This window comes from Fringilla coelebs (assembly GCF_963513975.1).
Source record: "Fringilla coelebs genome assembly, chromosome: 2".
Classification (NCBI taxonomy): domain Eukaryota; kingdom Metazoa; phylum Chordata; class Aves; order Passeriformes; family Fringillidae; genus Fringilla; species Fringilla coelebs.
Genome location: NC_140029.1, coordinates 64,265,787 through 64,286,309, shown reverse-complemented (window position 1 = coordinate 64,286,309; position 20,523 = coordinate 64,265,787). Strand labels below are relative to the sequence as shown.

General features: G+C 41.0%; 1 protein-coding gene across 2 annotated transcripts in view; it reads left to right on the top strand.

The window, feature by feature from the left end:
- Positions 1–17,844, top strand: part of DHRS12 (dehydrogenase/reductase 12) — a 29,149-nt gene extending 11,305 nt beyond the window's left edge. The window contains exons 6-11 of one of the 2 annotated variants that reach the window (XR_014616995.1): positions 8,919–8,980; positions 9,712–9,816; positions 10,371–10,461; positions 11,824–11,961; positions 14,510–15,039; positions 15,556–17,844. Coding sequence is in view for 1 of the 2 variants with exons in the window: in XM_084226143.1 (XP_084082269.1) it covers positions 8,919–8,980; positions 9,712–9,816; positions 10,371–10,461; positions 11,824–11,961; positions 14,510–14,586; positions 15,556–15,633 (551 nt within the window). In the remaining variant the exon portion in view is untranslated. The remainder of the gene's footprint in view (positions 1–8,918; positions 8,981–9,711; positions 9,817–10,370; positions 10,462–11,823; positions 11,962–14,509; positions 15,040–15,555) is intronic. The other variant, XM_084226143.1, reaches the window with a different exon arrangement.
- Positions 17,845–20,523: the final 2,679 nt, after the last annotated feature.

Here is a 20,523-nt window from a genome sequence, read left to right as displayed (position 1 = left end):
TGCAGGAAGCCTGTGCCATGTGCGGTGCCCTGGACACTCTCAAGCAGGTGTAATCTCTAGTTAAGGGATTGAGCAGTAATGGGTGCTCCTTGTGAAAGGGGCTTAATGTGTGAATAGTGTGGCAGTGGTGTAAGAGGGACAAAGGATGGGAAGCAAGTCAAGAGGGAAAGTGGAGATGTGGAAGGGCAGGGAAAATGGCAAGCCAAGTGGAAGGTTTGCCCACAGCAGCTGTGGAAAAGAGGTGAGCAAACAGCCAGCTAGCAGAGAGAAGAGCTGTCTGATGCTGCTGATATCTGTAAGGCTGAAAGCTGCACCTCTTGCAGAGACACAAGGTGCTTGCATCAACCCAACAGTCTTGACACTCTTCTCCCTCTGCCTCTGTGCAGGGTAGATGGATTTCTCAAGAGACTGTCTTTAATATATTCAAAAGTGACACATTAAGGAAGAACTGTGGTGCTTTGTTTCTGTGTTTTCCTCCTGTTCATCATTATCTGGAATGAGGATGGGAAAAACCTAGACTATAAAGATAAGACATATATAGAACTAGTATAACCTGGAAACCATTGTTGGTTTTTATTTTTAACCTTTTTCCTGTGTTGGTTCCTTAAATCCTATTTGTGTTTGAAAACTAACATTTTAGTATAAATGTTTTGTGCTTCACTGTTATTTGGCATACAGCTCATTTTTTCTGCAAGTCTGAATACATTAAACTAATAATTAAGTATAGAGGCAGAGATTCATTTGGTTCAGACTATTCTTCTGCTAACATTCTTCTGTTTCTCATGGTCAAAAAATTCAAGAAGAGTTTTATGTTGCCATCAAATTTCCCTTGGCTGCATAAGTACTAGAACTTCTATCCTGAGGGATCTATTCACCTTAAATTAGTTTTATCCTCTTGTGGTCTTTCAGACAAAAACCCAGCAATGTGCAAAGGTACAGTTCTTCAGGAGAGAAGCAGAGTGAAACAAACACAACAGTCTGAATACAAAAGCATCTTTTAGTTTAGTTTCAGACATTGAGGATATTAAGTGCTGAGGAACTGTACTAGTTCATCACTTGAATTATATTTTATCACACAAGTAGAAGCAGCAAATTCTGCTTTTCCAGCTGTAAATCAGCCTTACTAGTGGTATACAGCTGCACAGAGGAAGCTGAATTATAGTTACAGCAAACTAGGAAAATGCCTGTATTATCTTTTGTGGATGTCACTTAGAGATCTCCGTTACTCATTCATGTATCACTCGCTGCATGATTGTATAAGAAGTTTAAAGAGGTAAATCATCCTCTGTTGTCCAACTTCTTCAGAGTTCAGACAAAGACTGGGTTGTTTGCTTAGACTGCGTTTCTCTAGACAAAAATAAGGATTAAATTTTGAATCTTTTAGAACAGTGGGACTTGGTTGAGCAGGAAGAAGCTGACAGGGCAACAGGAAGCTCCTGTGCATGCAGGCCAGATGCACATGAAGGACCAAGGCTACAAACTACAGTTGTTCTTCAAAGTCGGGGGGGTAGGTAATGAATCATAACATCTGGAGCCATAGTAGGAGAAAACTGTGTGGAGAAAGACCTGTCAGAGTAGACGCTCTCTTACTTCCCTAAGTACTAGGTGCCTTTGGGTTTGTTTTTCTTGGGAGAAGTTAATTTGTTTCAGTAACTATCTGTGATTATAGGTTCCCAGAGAAAAACCTGGCTCAATTTGATGTGGCTGGTGTATAGGTTGGCTATAAATTCGAATGTGGTCTGAAAGAACAAACTAAATACCCCTCTCTGCTCCAGTAATGCTAAAGCCTGAAGGGTGACATGGGCTCCAGGCCCTTGCTTGGAAAATGTGCAGTTGTCCCTCACTTGTCTAACAAGGAAGAAGAATATCAATATCTTTTGCGGATCTTTACATGTAGGGTGTTCCTTCCATGTTTCTTTCACTTTTTTTTCCCCTACCTTGTATCTCTGGTCTAGTAAAGGAGTGTGTAGGTTGTAACTATCTAAAAATGCAAGACTGAAATATAACATGCTTTAAATACACACGTTACAGTTTTTGAATCCTGTATCTGATAGCTGATTAACATTTCTATAAGCTGTAAAATTGCTCATTTAGGTGTCTGAAATGCTGTGGAGCTTTTAAATCTAGTATAGGAATGTTTTCCTCTTGACTGATCTGTTAATCCATTTTTGAGCATAATGGATGTCAGTGTTCAGTTTTAATTGATGATCTGACTTGTGAAACATACTTGATATCCTGATCTTTTCTTGGACTACATGGGACAAAAATGACTGCATAAGTCCTCTTGAATGAATATGTACAAAAATAACAGTGATTTGTATAGAAAGTAAAATTCCCTTAATGTAAAACAGAGCTGACTGGCTCATTGAGGATGGCAGCTGAAAGAAGAGGTGCAAGAGTCTTCTCTGCTGCTGTCAGAATATGCAGGTGGATGAAGTTTATGAAAATGTAAAATGCAGGTTGATAGTTAAGGCTTTGTATGGTTTGTTTAATATTCAAGTTCAAACTGTGAAGTTCTTTGAGCAGGTGGTGGCAGCTGCATCTGTGCTGGTGTCTGTGGTACCCTTACAGTGAGTCTGAGGCACAAATGCTGAATGTCTTGTTGTGGTTCTGTGGGAGCACTGGCCAGGCACAAATCTGACATAGCCCTTTGCTGATTGAAACACACTATCAAATAAACCAAATTGAGCAACTCACTGCAGCTAATGGGGGCAGATTTCCTGCAGACCTTCCAGTCCTGATGGGCAGATTTTTTTTTCTGTCCTCTAGTTTGTGTGATGTTGCCCTTATATTTCTTCTTGTGGGCTCACCATGTACTCAGGGTTGTACCCAGGAGCCTCGGGCAGTCCTGCAGGGCAACAAGCAGTCATTTCTTCTGATGAGTCTTGTAGACTTCTGAGTCAAAACTCTTTCTAAATTTAATTTAATTTTACTTTTTTTTAGTATAACTCCCAGCAAAGACTATTAAAGCTGGTGGTATTCAGTCGTTTTGAAAAAAACTTCAGCATTTATAAGCAAGTAGAGGCAAAAGCAGCATGTTCTTATTGAAGCAGTAGGCATTTAGCTGAAACAATCCTTTTCCTCTGTTTTATTGCCTGCCTCACTTTGCTTTTACTCAATATATCTTCCTACTTGACATGGAAAAATGACATATATATTACTTTTTTATTGCTACTTACCAGGCAAGGGGATGCTAAAACACACTGAGAGATAAACGATGCTCCCAGTATGCATCTTCTCCTCAATCTAATGTGCTCTCATGTTTTAATAATATATAGACATATACTTCTGCTCTGTGCAAGAAGGGTTAGAGCCAGAGGAATTAAGATGTTTATCTGTCATAGTGACACTATAGCCCATCTATGGCAAGCTGCTTGACCTGGCTACATGTTTGTCAGTCTCTTCCATAGACATGAACTGTATCTAACTGGTGTTAACAGAATCCAGTGCAGCCTGGTCTTCTGAATTACTTGGGAATCAAACAAATTGAATATCAGCTGTCAGTTTGCTGTAAGTTCAATGCCTGATCTTTGGCAAGACAACCTCATATGTGAAAAGGAGGCTGTGGTTCCTTTTTACTTTCTAAAGAGCTTTTAGACTTATGGATCAGAGGTGGTATGTGAAAGGATAAGGTTGTATAATTGCACATGCAGAAACTGTACTGAAGCCGAGTTCCCAGGAGACAGAAGAGCCCTTCTTGAGATGTGCTTTGTCATTTGCAGGGAAATGTAAACCTTTATTTTGTGTTTCATGTTCATTAACTCTTCCATACACTCTCAGTTATTGCTAGTGCAGTGGAATTGGCCCTTGGAGACAGCACACTGTAATCTTCATTCCTGATCTCTTACTCAGGAAAAGAGACTCAGGGATGTCTCTTACTGGGAATTGCATAAAGTGCGGGAAAAGATAATCAGGCCAATGAAGAATGGAACTTTGCTTGTTGTTTGGTTTTTTTTGTTTGTTTGTTTCTGTGGTTTGTTTTTACTTGCACTCAAGAAAGCAAGCCAGTTTAACTGATTTCTACCAGATGAATGAGCCATTGAAATCTGTACAGTGGAAGTTTTTTGGTGGCATTGGGTTTTTTTGTTTGTTTGTTTAGGTTTTTTTCCCACTTTTTTCACAGTTAAAATAACACTGTTTCTTATAATACTGCAGAGCTCAGGCATATGAAGCACTTCACTTAGTGTGGTCCTGGCTGCTTGCCCTTATTCCAATGTTAGCAGGGCAAAAACCTCACCAGCAATGTGCCACTAATTGCCAGATAGAACATCAAGCAAAAAACATTCTGGAATCCACCAAGATGCTTGGGTCCACAGTAATTGTATCATCAATTAATTTGATGTTATAAGAAGGTAGTGGGTTTACAGTGTTACTTCTGCTGAAACCATAATTTTCTTCAAAGTTGATTTATAAAGTACAGATTATAGGGTCACATTAAATCTTAAAGCCAATCAGAGTATATGTTTATGTACTTTTATTTTATGTGATATCCTGTTAATTTTCAATCTAAACTATGTGAATCCTAAGGAGTCTTCCAGGTTCTGGCAGACTGATCTAAACGACCAGCAGTTTGGAAATCTGCATGCACAATGTTTGTTTATATTTTCTGTTAGGGCTATCCTGTGTTTTGATTACTTTCGTGTTTTAGTACAGCAAGACTTGCAGTTTTCTGTGAGAAAGACCAGTGTCTAATACACTGGAGACTGCTGTCCTATGCAGTAGGATAGCTTTCATTTTGTTCATGTCATGAGACCCACAGTGGAATAACTCTTGAAAGAGCATGTAGAGCTACCTTGCCACAAGACCTAATAATAGTGTCTTCCATAGAGTCCCCTCAGTTTCTGCATCATGTCATGGGAAAGGTAGCAAAACTTTATTTAGGAATTCATGAGGCAGTCAGGTTGATTTTTGTAGTTTTTGGTCTTTTTAAAAAAACAAAACAACTCACTGTATGAATCAAATATTTATCTCCATAATGGTGCTTCATTTTCTACACATATATCATTAATATTTCACTCTGTAATTGTGAAACCACTGAATTAGTGTATATCCAGGTTGGCAGAGGAGTTCACTGTATGGAGTCAAAAATTTGATTTGTTATTTAGAGCACAATATCAGATTACTCCACTGAATTGAAAAGATCTCACACCAGGTGGAACAATTACCAGACAGGCCACAGGGGAATGTATGGTGATTCGATATTTTTGGTGGGTTTTGTTTTTATATTTTTCAAGTAAACATGAAACTTTAATGTGCATGAACAAACTATGTTCTCATTAAATGCTGCCCTCATTACTTTTACTGGAATGAGCATGTTTAATGCATAGACTGGCAACCTACCCTGTCTACTTTACTGCATGATAAAGTTGGTTTATGGTGTGTAATGGTGTTGCTCCATGGAAAAGTTTTAATTACTCTGTTTTATATGTGATTTCCCATTATGGGAGATCAGCTCCAAGGTATAAAGCCTACAGAAGTTTTTCCAAAGAAAGGTAATGTTAAGAAACTGTTTATCTTTAAAACAAATTGTACATCTACCCCAGAAACCTTTTTGACTGGAGAAAACGTGGCCAGCCAGTATTGTGTCAAACCTCATTACACAGAACAGTGCTGTAGCTTGTCCAGTAGGTTTTACAAGTCAACTCTTCACCTTGGCAGAGTTCAGTAAGGGCAAGATGAAATCCTTTATATGGGTGTGATAGACTGGGCTCACCTTCTTCTGCATTCCTACTGCTTCTGAGCAAACTCCCAAATTCATTGTGCTGGACTCCTTTGTGTCACAGCAAATACTTCTCATCAAAGGGAAGTGTTGTATACAATTTATTTCACTGATTTTTTTTTTTCTGTAGGAGACAAGTGTTCATGCCATGTGGATAATGTACCTTCCAGTCACAGGAAATGGTGATGCACAAATCTGGCCCCTGTCACACAGTCCTAAATGCAGATAGTACTAGATGTATGTGCAACAGATACCCAGTAATTACTGCTTTTAGTGCAAGGCACAGCACTGTTGAATGTTCCCTTTTCTTTCATGTACTTTTGTGTTAAACCATTTTAAAAAAACCCAACAAAACAATTCACTCTGTACAGTTTGAACAGTGATAATTAGGCATTAACCACATTTGATATGCCTTACCTTTTTAAACCAAGTTCTGTGGGAGGAAGTTTCTCCTTTAACAGACAAAAAAATTTTTGCACCAAGTAAATGTGTTAGAATGTTCAAGTGCTTGTTTTGGAAAGACTGATATACAGTACATTGGTATTAATAATCAAGTATTGGCAAAAGGACATACATTTTGGATGTTGCCTTGATTTCCTTACATAGGGGCAGAGATGATCGTAGTTTCTTCTATCGAATCAATCTTGGTTTTCCATTCAAAATTGTTTTTTTAAAACAAAAAAAAGTTTCCTTCTTTTTTTCTTTTTTTTTTCTTTTTTTTTTTTTTCTATAAGGACAGTGGCAGGCAATGCCTTCGTTTGCCACTTCCCCTTTTACTCAGAAATTCACTTCAGTGCTAGTGCCTGCTGTGATACAGCTGTGCTGGACAGAGTACCTGCCGTGAGTACACGGCCGTGCCAGGCCCTGCAGTGACCATACTGAGCATCCTCCCAAGCTGTTTGAATGTCACCATCAAACTAAAGGCCAGCTTTTGCACTGATAAAAATGGGGAGGTTTCAGTTGATGATGATGTATTCTAACCAGCATAAACCTTGCTGATTAAGTATATCTCTTCTGCTATTACCGTTGTAAATTTCCAGTCTGTTTTGCCTGACAGACCAGCCCAGGCAAATAAGAATGCAATACCCAAGTATTTTTGTCAAAGGAATGAGGAGTTGGTGTTCAAACACTTAAAATGGGGACAGTAGTTGGTGAAATATTTAGCAGTGGGAGAAATTAAATGCTGCAGCCTTAATGCCTGATGCATTCTGTCTGTGTGTTTTCAGATACTGTTGCTTACCATAGGAAGCTGTGATCAAAACTGCTCTGTACTCTGTCTCAATGCAAATGAGCAAGTGGTCTTGTGGGGCAAAAAGATGGAATGCTCTGGCTTTGTGGGATTTACTGAATTCTTAATAAACTTGAGGAAGAGAGGAGATGTGGGCTTTGCAGTTAGTTTGTGGTTCTAAATAAGCACATAAACTTCTGACAAGCTGTAGTTGCTCTAAGCAGGATTTTTGGCATTGAACATTTCTCTTATTTGGCTGGAAAACAAAACAAAACTCGGTTGTTAATGAGACAACATTAGTGCGTTTATCTTTGCAGCTCTTTAGAATTAACAAATCAACATGAAACCCCTTAAAACTGTAAATTAATCTGCAGGACAGTAAAATGGAGCACCGTCAGAGATGGTGCATTGCAGCTCTGCCTTTAGGAGAGGCAGCTTATTTAACCAAGACGTGATGTTACTTTTTTTAAGAATCGACAGCCCAACAGCATTAAAACCAGGCTCTCAGCTTATACTGAAGTGGGTTTTTTTATTATTCCCCCGCTCCCCATCGCGGCAGCTTCCCCTGGCAGTCAGCGGGAGTTCTTGTACCGATGATGTCATCGCTCAGTCTGCCCGCCGCTACCAGGGGACACGACCGGGCTCTCGTCATGCACTGGCAACTGCCTTTGCTCACATTTTCTGCTGAAGGCAGGCTGCATTTACTCATCTGCGGTGCGTTTGCTCAGTTTGATTTGCCAGGGTTTTAAATACTTTGTGTGTGTATGGACATACCTCTGATTATGTGGAGAAAGTGAAGGCTGCTGTGACTGACAGGGGAACGGAACAGTTTGTTCACCAGTTTTATCAACATGTTTGATTTTGGTACCGTATTTATAAACGTGCTGTATTTTAACTGGGTGATCTCATTGCCTGTGTGGAAGAGAGGTTATAAAGACATGCTGAAGTCTTCATGCCTAGTGAAAAACATGGCCTCGGTAGCTGAAGGAAAAAAACGCATTTATCACTGATAGAATTGTTGAACTAGAGCCATGTGTAAAGACATGAGAGGATAGTAGATGTAGAAACACTAGACTAAATGAGTTTAGATTAATTTTGAATTAATAGAATTAAAAAAAAATACATTTTAAACAGGGACAAAAAATCTCTGTGTTGCACTTGGTTGCCTGAAACATCACTAGGTGTGTCTGTGTGTCTGAGTCAAATACACTGACAGTTGGATAGTGTTTGTAATAACAAACTGTGCTGGTCATGGTAATGGAATATATTTGTGTTGTGTGTAAAAATCCTTGCTACATGAACATGATTGAAAGCAAGGAAGGACACAGTTAAGTTTCCGTGAGTAATCTTAGGTCAGCCTTGGGCAGGCAACATTAATATTTTTTCCCCCAAGGATTCCTTATCTTCCATAATGGTCATGCTGGGGATTTAAGGGGTGGGTTTTGTGTGCAATACAAAAAGTGTCACGTGTACTCTGAGTAATTTTATAGTGAGAAGGGAAGAATGGACAAATCTTAAGTGCATATGCAGTGCCCTAAGAACTGTAAGTATGAAGTTCAGTTTCCTTTTCTTGCTCATGACCCAGCTTAGATCTGTGGGTATATGCCGGACTTGCAGGGGAAATGCATTCCCCATTTCTTCTCAAGGCATCACCTTCCCCCACCCAAGAAATTCCATACCTAAACTATTTTCCCTTCAGATTCTCACAGATGAATGTAGGGAGCTGTTTTCTTTATAGGTAGAACAAACATGAAAATCTGTAAAATAATATATGCCTTTTGCTAAGTCTATGGCAATGTGAACCACTACAAATTGAGCTGGCCCACTGCAGGTGAAGCAGCAACAAAAAATCATTGTCAAATTTAGATCACATTTCACAGATAAAGAGACTTTGGGTTGTTAAGGAGGGTGGAGAGAGAAGAAAGTTTTTTTCAAAGGAGAAGTTAATGTTGGTACTTTTCTGTCTTTTAGGTACTTACATCATGACAACTGCCCTGGTGCCCCTCCTGGAAAAAGCAGCTGATGCCAGAGTGGTGAGTCTGTGATGCTGTTTAAAAGGGGTGTTTTACTATTTTTACCTTCTGACTTGTAACAGCAGTTCTCTGACTGTGCTAGCAATGCAGGACTACTTACAATGCTGTAAGGATCTCTAAAATCCTTTTGGATTTTGCTAACAACAGCCTCTTGCTCTAAGGCAAAGCTCCTGCTTGCTGCTCTCAACCCTTCATTGGAAATCAGAGTAAAATACTTCATTTGGGAACTTGCCTTCCTAGATTCCCTAGGGCAAGTCAGCTCCTGCAGCAGAGTGCAAAATATGTACAACAGGAGTATAGGCTTTAAAGAACTTTACAGATCTTGGTGTAAAATAAGACAGCAGGTACATTTATAAAAATGAAATTTCCCAAGTTTTGTATGGCTTCTAATTAGCTTTGGTAAGTGCTAAACATACAAACTACAAAGAGTGCTATTCTGCTATTTTCTTTCTCCCCATTACTTTCCAAAAGGAAGAAGCACAAAATTCCTGAAATGAATCAACATCACTTTGAATGAAAATCCCTTCTTAAAAACCTTATGTATCTTTCATCTCATCTCCAGGTATGCTCTACTCCTGAGCATAAGCATAATGCAAAGAGTATGCAGAGGAATCCTGCTCTGTGGGGACTTCCAGCTATAGCCTGAAGACTACGTTGCATGCATGAGTGCATCTGTGGGGAGTTCCTGGTTTTGCTTTTCATTCATTTGTTTTTCATTCATTTCATTACAGATCACTGTCTCTTCTGGGGGCATGCTAGTTCAAAAATTAAGCGTATCTGACTTGCAGTCGGAAAGTGGGCCATTTGATGGAACCATGGTGTATGCACAGAACAAGGTACAGCCCATGGGATTGAAAACAAAGCCCAGCCCTTCTTTGCTAGGCAGCTCATACCGTCTGCTTTGCAGCAAGCCTGTTGGTCACTGTTGCTTTCCTGTTGCATCGAACCCATATGCAGATGCACTGGCAGTAATCTTCAGGAGTATGATGGCATGCCCTTAGGAGTGCATACATCTTGCGTGGAGGAGAGCATGGCTAGACTTTGATTTGATATGAGAGAAGTCCCAAGGGGGAGCACTGTCTTTAGCTGATGAACCTTGTCTGCCTGCTTAGTTCTTGCCCACTGTCTGCAGCAAATAGACATGGTCAGTAAAAGCAGTGTAGCTGCTTTAAAAGTAAATTTGTAGCCAGGGTATGGATGGCAATGACTGTGGAAGTCTCTGATGAGCTCATCCAATAAATCCAGCCAGGATGAGCAAGGGTATATTTCTGCTGTACATAAATGCTCTGGTATTTATGGCACATTTGATGATGTTTATTTTCCTGGGAACTGATTTGGTGGACAGGATGTTGAATGCAGTGCTAGCGTGGCTCTTACTGCTCTATCCTAGAGACAGCAAGTCGTCCTGACAGAACAGTGGGCAAAGGCTCACAGAAATATCCATTTCTCCGTGATGCACCCTGGCTGGGCAGACACTCCAGGTAACATCTGCTTCACACTCTGACAATAATTTTTTCTTTTCAGGATTAGTTTAAAAGCAAAGAGAATTGAAACTTCCTAGTATATTTTTCCAACAGGTGCAGTAATTTCTTTTCTCCAAACTGGTGCTTGAAGTAGTTTTATATCCCCTTGGTGGCTCTATTCTGTGCAGTGTCTGCTAGCTGTGTATATCTAGAGAATAATAATGGGCAGTGAATGCTTCCAGCCCTGCACAAATGCACAGCAGAGACACAGCTCTTTAAGGTAACCTTTAAGTTACATTTGTAGTCGAACTGTTAAACACACAGATGGAGCTTCTGCCTCTGTAAGTACCAATGTGCAGACACTGGGAATTTGTGAGGGCATGTAGGAGAATGCACTATTGTGCAAGCCCTCTGCTCTTCCTCTAAACATTTGCTGCTGTGGAGAAGCAGTTTTGTCTTTGTCTGAGGTGCAGCTGTTCTTCAGTGACTGTTTCTGAGCAGGCGGGCCAGCATCAGTCATGCACTATGCATGTTGCATTGCCCAATGTTTCCAGCCCCCAGTGCCCAAGCTTGGGATGCAGAATAGCAGTTACATCTCTAGGTCTTTTAAAGGGATGTAGTTTCCAAAATTTGCTTCTGACAACAGAAGCGTTTACCCTGTCTACTTTATGCTTGAAAATAGCCCTTTCCAACTAAATATCCTGGTATTTCTTTTTCTTTAAAATACATTTATTTTTGCACTTCCTTTGCAGATTTCAAACTTAATGAACCATAAAGTTATCCCACCTTAAAGTTCAAAGACTCTCCAACCCCCAAAAATAAACACCTACATTGAATGGGCCCACAGTTACCATCTGTTGGACAAAATAAAATGAAACCAGAGTTTAGACAGGAAGTAAGCAATTTTTAAATACAGTGCTGCAACTGGTTTCCTAAAACTGGTGAGAAAAGAAGAGCTAAAAATCCCATTATAATACTGCTTTTTGGAATTTCTGTTTTCTCTGTGTTTGTCATCTTTACAGTTTGGAATGGAATTGGCAGAGGAACCTCTTACAGATCTTGTTGTCAGTTTTGTCCCTGTAATTTGACCCAAACAAACAAGTGGTGGATCATCTAACAGCTTAGTGCTATTCTCCCACAAGCCATCCTACTCCCAGATAGGGGGAAATACTCATTTTCTTCCATAAGCTCCAGAGATGCCTCTTCTCCTTCCTACACACAAAGTGGCAATTTGAAGCTGGTTTGGTGGGATTCTTTTTGTTTTGTTTTTGGGTTTTTTTTTTTGGGGGGGGGGGGACGGTTGGGTTGGTTTTGTTTTTGTGTGTGTGTGTCAAAAAAGCCTTGCATGGCAGGCCACCATTCCATTGCTATCCTTTCCAGCTGTGAGGTCGTCCATGCCTGATTTCTACAAGAGGATGAAGAACTCTCTGCGCACAGAGGCCCAGGGAGCCGACACCGTCCTGTGGTTGGCAGTGTCAGCCGAAGCAACAAAGCTGCCCAGTGGCTTGTTCTTCCAAGGTAAGTGCACAGACTGGAGATCCCCAGCCTGCCTGAGCTTAGGATCCCTGTCTGGCCTGGGAGGGGATGAAGGCTGCACCAGGCAGCTTGTGCAAAGAATAAAGCATTCCTCAAAGTTGTTTCAAGTCTAAATGTTCGAGTGAGCATTGTGTTAAATTGTTATATTCCTGCTTTTGTCCTCTAAAGTAGCTGATAGAGACTTCAAAGCGTTTCTTTAGGGAGGGTTGGGGATTTTTGTAATGAAAATGGCTGCTTGTAGGACTGTGCCAAGGGAAGGTGAATCACAGCAGTCAAGCAGCATCTTTTATGATGCTAGGAAATGAGCATCTTTCTCACAGAGCACTGGGAGTTGGCTCCGCTTTGACAGGTTCTTCTTCTTATTGTTCCATGCTAGCTAAAACTGCCAATTCCCTCTTTCTCTAACACTGGGCAAAGACTTGAGCACAGTGGCATTTTTGGCACTGTGAGCTTAGGGAAGGGAAAAGTAGGGCAGAGCCTTTCTTTTCTCCCAGGCAAATGACAGGCATCTTTGTAGGAGCAGCTGGAAGCAAGGATGCCTCAGTGGTGATGCAGGTCAGTCCAGAAAGAGAAAGCTCAGGGTAATTACTTACCAGAAGCTTAGTGTTTCTGTTGGATGTGGCACTCAAATCCTGATTCACTGAATTTCTATCTGGAGAATGCAGGAAGCTCAGACTTTTCTGCATTTGGGTTGACTTTGTCCCTTCTGTCCCACAGACAGTCAACACGGGGTTGGCTGACTGATATTTAAATGGCCATTTTTCATGTCAGCATGCAGTACATGTGGAAACCCCACATCCCAGCTGGTCAGCCTTCTTTGTAGAACCAGGCTTTGCCTTTCTTTTACTCCAGTCACTTTCTTCTGGTCCTAATGCTTCTGCTCAGTTGTTTTTTCTGTTTCTTTCATAATTTCACCAGGCTCTTCCCTTTGGCCTTTTTCTACCCCCAGCTTTGGTAAACAGGGAACATGCCCTGCCTCTTTAGCTAAAGCTACTGACTTCTAAGAGCTTTGGTCCTGGTAAGACTGCTCTTAAAGCTGCAAAAGAAGTTCTGAGTCTATGTCTTGTGCTGATCAAATAGTGGCAAAGTCAGTTATTTCTTGCTCCTACAGCCTTTTGGAGGCCAGAGCTTAGTATGGGCACTCTTCAGGCCCTTTCAGTGAAGGGTTTGGGGTGCAGGAGCACTTTGGCACAGACCCCACATTTCTGATCCTAGGCAGCCATTTTCCAAATCAGTCGCAGTTTCCCTCCATTTTCTGCATTCTCTTCTTCTGTTCTCTCTGAGAGCAAACCAAAGCTTTTTTCTTTTTTTGTTTCCCTGAGAAAATAATAAAGGGAAGTGAGAACATGACTAGTGCTACCAGAATTCTCTGCTAAAATATATAAGAAATGCTTAACAGAGACCTGCTTTCCAAAGACTAGAAGCATCTTCTCTGTGATGCTGAACTTGGCTTTCATACCTAGTTCCCAAACTTTAGCACAGGCTACTGGAAGCAGTATGGCAAGGTGGGAAGCTATTCATAATCAGTGATGGAGAAGGGAACATTCCTCTCTCTCTCCCCCCTCAGTTTTCCATGAGCAGAAGTTATTTGGTGTGTGCAGTCAGGTAAACATTTGCTCTTAAGAGTGCAAATACCTCTGCTCTCTTGGGAAGCCCAGGGGCAGCCTGATAGGTTTTCAGGGAAATCTGCTGCGCAGGGTTGCAGCAGCTTGTTCTTTTTGTCTCAGCTGGCTGCTGTGGAAGTTGGGCTCGCTAAGTGGATTTAACAGGGCTTTGACTGTTGTTCCACAGACACCTGACAGCATTGTCATAAGGTTCCCAGGCTCTAGACACCATGTTTTTGGAGGGGAGGATCCCTTAGAGTGGATGGTGGTAACATCTGTATTTACAGAGTGAGTGACAGGCATGAGATTTGGAAAACCAAGCAAAGCATCAAACTGAGCAAACTTGGTTGGATATATGTCACTTATGGTGACTGAGCAATAAGCCCAAGTTCCTCTGCATTTAGAATTTAACCATTGTTTCTAAGGATGAAAATAAGCATTTTAAGGTTGAAAATAATCCTAACTACAAAGTCCCAGCTAGGGATTTGTACAGTACTAGAAAGATTATACAGGAGGCAAGGAAAAATGTTGTTTCAAGTGCAAGATCATCCTCTGCCTGCAACAAACCCCAGCTATTGCTCCTTGCCTGCAGGTGCTGCACTAGTGACAGGCATAACCCCACAAGGAAGCCTTCCTTTTCCTAAACTGTCCCCAGCTGCAAATGGGGGGTTGCTGCACAGTCCAGGTCATATTGTGCTACAGAAAAATCATTCTAACGCCAAAATACAAATCGAATTGGTTTAATTCTTGGTTTAGAAAATATGCTTATCTCGCGTTATTTACAGTTACCCAGAAGGTTAATTTTCCTGACTTCAAGACCATGAGGTATATTTGGGCAGTACAGAGTCTATCAGAAAAACCTCCTTTCTGCTATAAGGGAGTTAAATGTACCCATAAGGTTGTTTTTTTCTCTTCTTTTCTTCCAGACAGGCAACCAGTCCCTACACACTTACCCCTAGCATACACCCACAGTCCACCAGAGGATGAAGAGAAACTAATGGAGGTGCTGGAAGAGTTCTCCCAGAAGTTTAAATCTGTTTCTCCATGAATTTAGTGTCTCTGCTGACACGGTGTCACCACAAATCCTCTAATTACACAGTAATCTGCTGTTGAGGGGAAGTAGGATGCCATAGGCCTGTTAAAAATGAATTAGTTTCAGGTGTTCTCATAATGAGGCAGTAGAGTGGCACCTGTGTAATTTTTCTCTGCTGCCAAGTCTCTCCCATTATGAATATGCAGCTGCTGCCTCAAGACACACTAAGGTTGTGTTCTTTGGACTGAAAGAAAAATTGAGAGGCATTAAAAAAAGCCCTGAGACTTTGTAAAGTTACCGAGAATAATTTAAAATACTCAGCGCAGAGAAATGCAGAGAAGTGTACTTTCAGTAGCCTTCGTGAAGGACTTCAGGAAAGAAGTGGGAATGTTTTACACAACTTTTAACTGCTGTATTTGACAGGTTGGTGGCTTCCTTCACTGCATGAGGGTGATTGGGCTCAAGTATGTAACTGGGAATGCAGAAACTCTTTGCAGAGCCTGCTTAGTTTAAAGGGAAGGATTCCTCATGGCCTTTAGTTTCTATAAATTAGTGCTGGTATGCAGAAGTGATCTGCTTCCTCATGTTTAAACAGCAAGAATTTAGGAATGCTGCCAAATGCCTTCCACATTACTTTATGGAGCCAGGGCTAAATATTATCCCATTTATGTCAAAATACCATGAAGTAGGAGGTTTCAACACAACACACCCAGACATGGCTGGATCCAGCAGAGAAATGGCTGCATGACTGTAGGCACAAAAAAGAAAGAACATGCTAAGGTGTATCTGCTTGCCATTTCTGTGAGAGATTAAAGGGAATTGTTTTATCATTGTGAATGGATTAAGAGGGGAAGGGAGCACTGGTGTGGCACAGGTTTTAGAGGAGAATCCACCTCCTGATGAGAGGCTTATATTTTGTCTCGATGTGTTTACTTCGAGACACAGAGGAGAGGATTCATCCTGCCTGATCTGTGGACATTTGAATTTCTCACTGAGTTTCTCGCTGTAAATCGGTAGAGGGGAAAATGGGCTTTTTCACAGGGATTTACTGGATCTAATTTAAGAAGCACCACTTACAGTGCTGCATCTCTCTAAGAGTGCTGAAGATAAATCAGCTCAGACTAAGACTTTCTGGTGGGACTCATTTTGTCTTAATTATTTCAAATTTACTGCAAAGCCAAGACTATTATTAACAAAGGTAACACTTTTTCTCCTGAACTGAGTGTGTTTATTAACCAACTGCCTCTAGAACCCATGTGGCTCACACCAGTGTAGTAGGACCAAGGCCCTAACCACAAATATAATACAGATGTTCTTGAGTTCTCTGCAGTGACTGGCAGCTAAAGACTGCTGATGGACAGAGGAGAGCTCCTTCTGTCTGCTTTACATAATTTAGTCTCCTCCTGGCTGATGGTATTTTCTCATTATTGAAAGATCTCCTATTAAGTATCAGTTTAAGAAAAAACCTGCTTTTTCAGCCTACTGTCAATCTCCTTAGAAATAAAGACTTTACTGTCAGAGAAGCCCTGAGAAAAATTTTCCCATGATAAACAGTGCTGAGACAAGTTAGGTTGTCACAGCTCCTCCTGAAGAGGCTGGGTCAGCATTCAAGTTATTGCCTCATTTATAAACTTAACTCCTGCACTATAGTGAAAGAAAACAACAGCAAGGCTTGTACAGAGGTTTATTTCCTGCAAATCTGGTATGAACATTTTCTATGGTTTCAGCTGTTAAATACAGTTACCCAAAACAAGAGCATGAGCTGGAAGCATATATACTAACTACATTTCTTACCCCAATAGCTGCAAGGCTAATAAAAACATTTGCATTATTTAGTATTTACATCAATTTACTTCTCAGCTCTGCAGTACAGAAGAAAAGTTTAATGACTGGTATTTAAATAGTTCATACAAGTAAAAACTGTGCACTATATTTGTACATATTTAACATATTTTAGTCCACATTCTGCACTAGTGTATTTGAATAGCCTATATTTTTCATTTTTTGTCACAGCTTCAAAATGAAGCCAAAGTTAAGAAAACTGCTTTATTCAAAGTTTGGTCACAGTGTCAAAAAGTAACATACTATGAGCTAAGAGCACTTTTGATTTATAAAGAACTAAACCACAGGAACAGCAAGTAGAAACAAAGTCCCGAGTGTCACACACTTTGGTATTATGGTCCTGCTGATATTTTATTTCAGCCCGATTCCACGAGAGCAAACATGGCATGTGGCTGCAAGCCAGCGAGAGGATCTGTCTAATGCAATCCAGAATGATTTGCACCTTCATGCAAGGGAATACATTTACAGACTCACAGGTTATGCTGAGTCAGAAGGGACCCACAAGGATCATGCTATCCAGCTCCTGGCCCTGTGTAGGACACCCCAAGAGTCACACCATGTGCCTGAAAGCACTGCCCAAATGCTTCTTGAACTATGTCTGGCTTAGTGCTGTGACCGCTTCCCTGGGGAGCTGTTCCAGTGCCCAAACACCCTCTGGGTGGAGAACCTTTTCCTGATATCCAACCTAAACCTCCCAACACGACCTCATGCCATTCCTTTGGGCCCTGTCACTGGTCACCCCAGAGAAGCGATCAGTGCCTGCCCCTCCTCTTCCCCTCATAAGGAAGTTGTAGACTGTGATTAGGTCCCCCCTTGGTCTCTTCTTCCACTTTAAAACTTCATGAACAAAATAAAAACAGCATCCAGTGACAGATGACCAGAAGATGAAGGTGGCACAGGTCCTTGCTAAGCAGTGCACACTGGGAGTCGGAGAGCACACCTGGTTCATGGGAACGGAATGACAAGCACAGCAGCTGCTCTTGCCACCTTTTCCAGTCCGGGCACAGCCCAGCACTTCTTGTGGCAGCTTTGAGGCTTTTATGACTCTGACCGCACTCTGATTGCTTCATATTTTTCTTCATTTTGTGAAGTCACTTAGTTGGGAAATTTTTGCTCTCAGGGATCTTGCACAGGAATGTAGCACCACAGAGCATAGGTGGAGCTGGTCATTTCCCTACATCCTAATGGAAAGGCACAGCCCATCGACAGTGTAGCAGGACTGACTGCAGTGATGCAGGGGCCACTGCAACTTCTCTTTTTCTCTTGGATGAAAATTTTAGGAGATCAATGTAACAGGTATCAAACAGTTTTGTAAATGCCATTTTGTCTTTAGTTTCATTTCTGGGTTATCTTTATTCATTGCTTAATAAACTAAACCTGCTGTTGATTAAAGGTGTAAAAAATTGTTTGTCGTTTGCCTTTGAATGGAGGCACTCCCATAAATACCTCACAATTTTGGAGTAAACTGCAAATACCAATTGTTGGCAACTTCTGTGTTCTGCTCAGTGGGAGCAAGGTGTGAGCAGGGCCACCCCTTTCCCTTCCTGTTAAACAAGGCTCAGGTGGGATTTTGAGTATGCACTGCCTGGGCTCAAAGGGAGTTCTGCTATATCTTTCATTATAGCCTGATAAGTCAGTCCTGCAAACCTCAATGTAAATAAATTTATTTGGTGGGGGGATAGTCCCAGCCATTAGCCATTTCAATTGTCAGTACAAGCACCAGTTTGTATTTTTGTAATGACAAAGCCTTTCTGAAAGCCATGGCACTTGAAGCAGTATTAGTTTTCCTCAACTTGGTGGAGAGTGAACATGGAGTCAGTCTTTCAGGGAACAACCTGATGGAGGAGGGCAGCTACGAACCAGTTCAATCTGTGAGTTCCTCTGTGTGTTACTCTCACTGTCCCCACAAAAATAAAGCACCCCATCTCATGACACTGGATCACACTTATCTAAAACTAGTGCTGGTCAACATCCACCCACAGTCATTTAGATAGGCAGTTCCCACTCTGGCAGAGCACAGCTTGTATCTTCCTGAGCTCAGCTCACAGTATTTCTTGCTTGTCTCAGGTTCCATCTCTTGCTTTGTTAGGAGAGGTAATTCTGGGCACATTGGAGCAGACCCAGTGACTGATTACAGGAGATAATTTTAAAATGCAACAAAGATGACTTGAAAATTCTGTATTCCTGCAGTCACCCAAAAAGCTCTGATCTAGACAATGAGAGAAAGAAGGCTTTGAAAAGGCACTGAATCTGATGGGGAGCAAGTGCAAAAAACCCACTTCTGGGACTAAAAGTATCAAATCCAAGAACTTCAGTTTGTGAAGTAGGTCAGTATTTATGTTCCTCTCTCTAGAGGGAGCCATCAGATAAAGAAAAATTATGTATTCCTCTGAAGGAAATGTGTTTTTTCTCAAAACAAAAGCTGAGCTTATGCTCAGCTTTATGAAGGGGCACAGTGTCAGCCTGGTCAAAGGTCTTCAGCAGGACAGGTTTCTACCCTGCTTCCAGGAGAAACAGCTCAAACCTTTGCTGTACTGGCAGTGCCATATCACAGATAAAAATATTGTCCAAATGGGAAGAGTGGTAAAACCTGCACTTGTGCAAACTGCAGGGAGAGAGTTCCCAGGAAGTGTCACCGACATGTTTTATGAAAAATCCTTTCCTTAGGATTTTTCCTCCTGAGAAGGAGCTGAGAGAACTCAGGAACAAAATGTAAACAATGATAATCTGCTGCTGTGGAATGCAACAGGTGGATCTGTGATTGGTCTCATGTGGTTGTTTCCAATTAATGGCCAATCACAGTCCACCTGTCTCAGGCTGTTTCAGTCAGTCTGAGCCTTTGTTATTCCTTCTTTTTCTATTCTTAGCCAGCCTTCTGATGAAATCCTTCCTTCTATTCTTTTAGTATAGTTTTTAATAAAATATATACCATAAAATAATAAATCAAGCCTTCTCAACATGGAGTCAACTTTCTCATCTCTTCTCTCATCCTGGGACCCTTGCAATCACCATCATAAAGAAGTGCCATTTTCTTTGATGGTTAAAAATCTTGAGCATCTTCCCTTTACTTTTCAGTTCAGAATCCACAATCCACAGGGAGCCTTGGACTGATGCACAAAATTATGCAATTCCTCTGCTGCCCAAACACCATTTCCTTTCGACTGCTCACCCACTGCCAGGCACTCAGGGCAAGAATTTGTCCAGGCAAAAGACATGTCCATACCACAGCTGTCAGTTTTATGACAATTCACAGAACAGACAGGTGAATGAGTCCAGTCGAAACTCAATAAACCAAATTCCTCATTACACACATAGAGAAGGAAAAGAAATAACCAAGAGCTGACAGGAATTAATTTAGCGGTGTTAAGATACCACAATTTATTCAGCCACATTGGAGACACTTATTTACATAAGGGAACAGTACTGGAAAGTGTTACAATGTAGTCGGTAGAAAAGATGGTCAAATTGTTGAGCAGCATTCGTATAAAACACTGACCTGAACAAAAGCCAGTAGGAGCTTTTTTTTCATATAAAATCCCTCTAATCAAAAAGACAGCAAAGCCCATGAGGTATTGGTCAGTATGACAACTTACCAAGCAGAATCAGAAACAAGGCTCAGCCTTTGGAAAGCTAAACCACAGCCAAAACTAGTGCTAATGACAAAGATGTAGCAAGGAAGTTTGTGAATTTGCTTATTTGTGAAAATTTCTTAATTACTTGGCCGTGGCAACTCCACAGAATTTTCTTGGGACAGGACAAAATAGGGGTGTTAGCAATGGGTTTTTCACATCTGAAGGAAGCCCTGACCTGTGATAAAATTTAAGTATAAAGGTGATAAACCCTTTAATAAATTCAGGTTATTTAAGATCTAAAGAACAAATAACTGGAGAGACTATCTTCGTAAGGCCTGGCACCTCTTCTGTACCATCTCAGTAGTAATGTGTCTCCTCCCCATCCTCTTAATATCGAAGTGTTTATGCATTTAATGCAGTCCTGAAAAAACTACTTGAGGTAGAAAAATATTATTTGGCAATTGAACCAAAGAACAAGAAATAATGGAAGTCA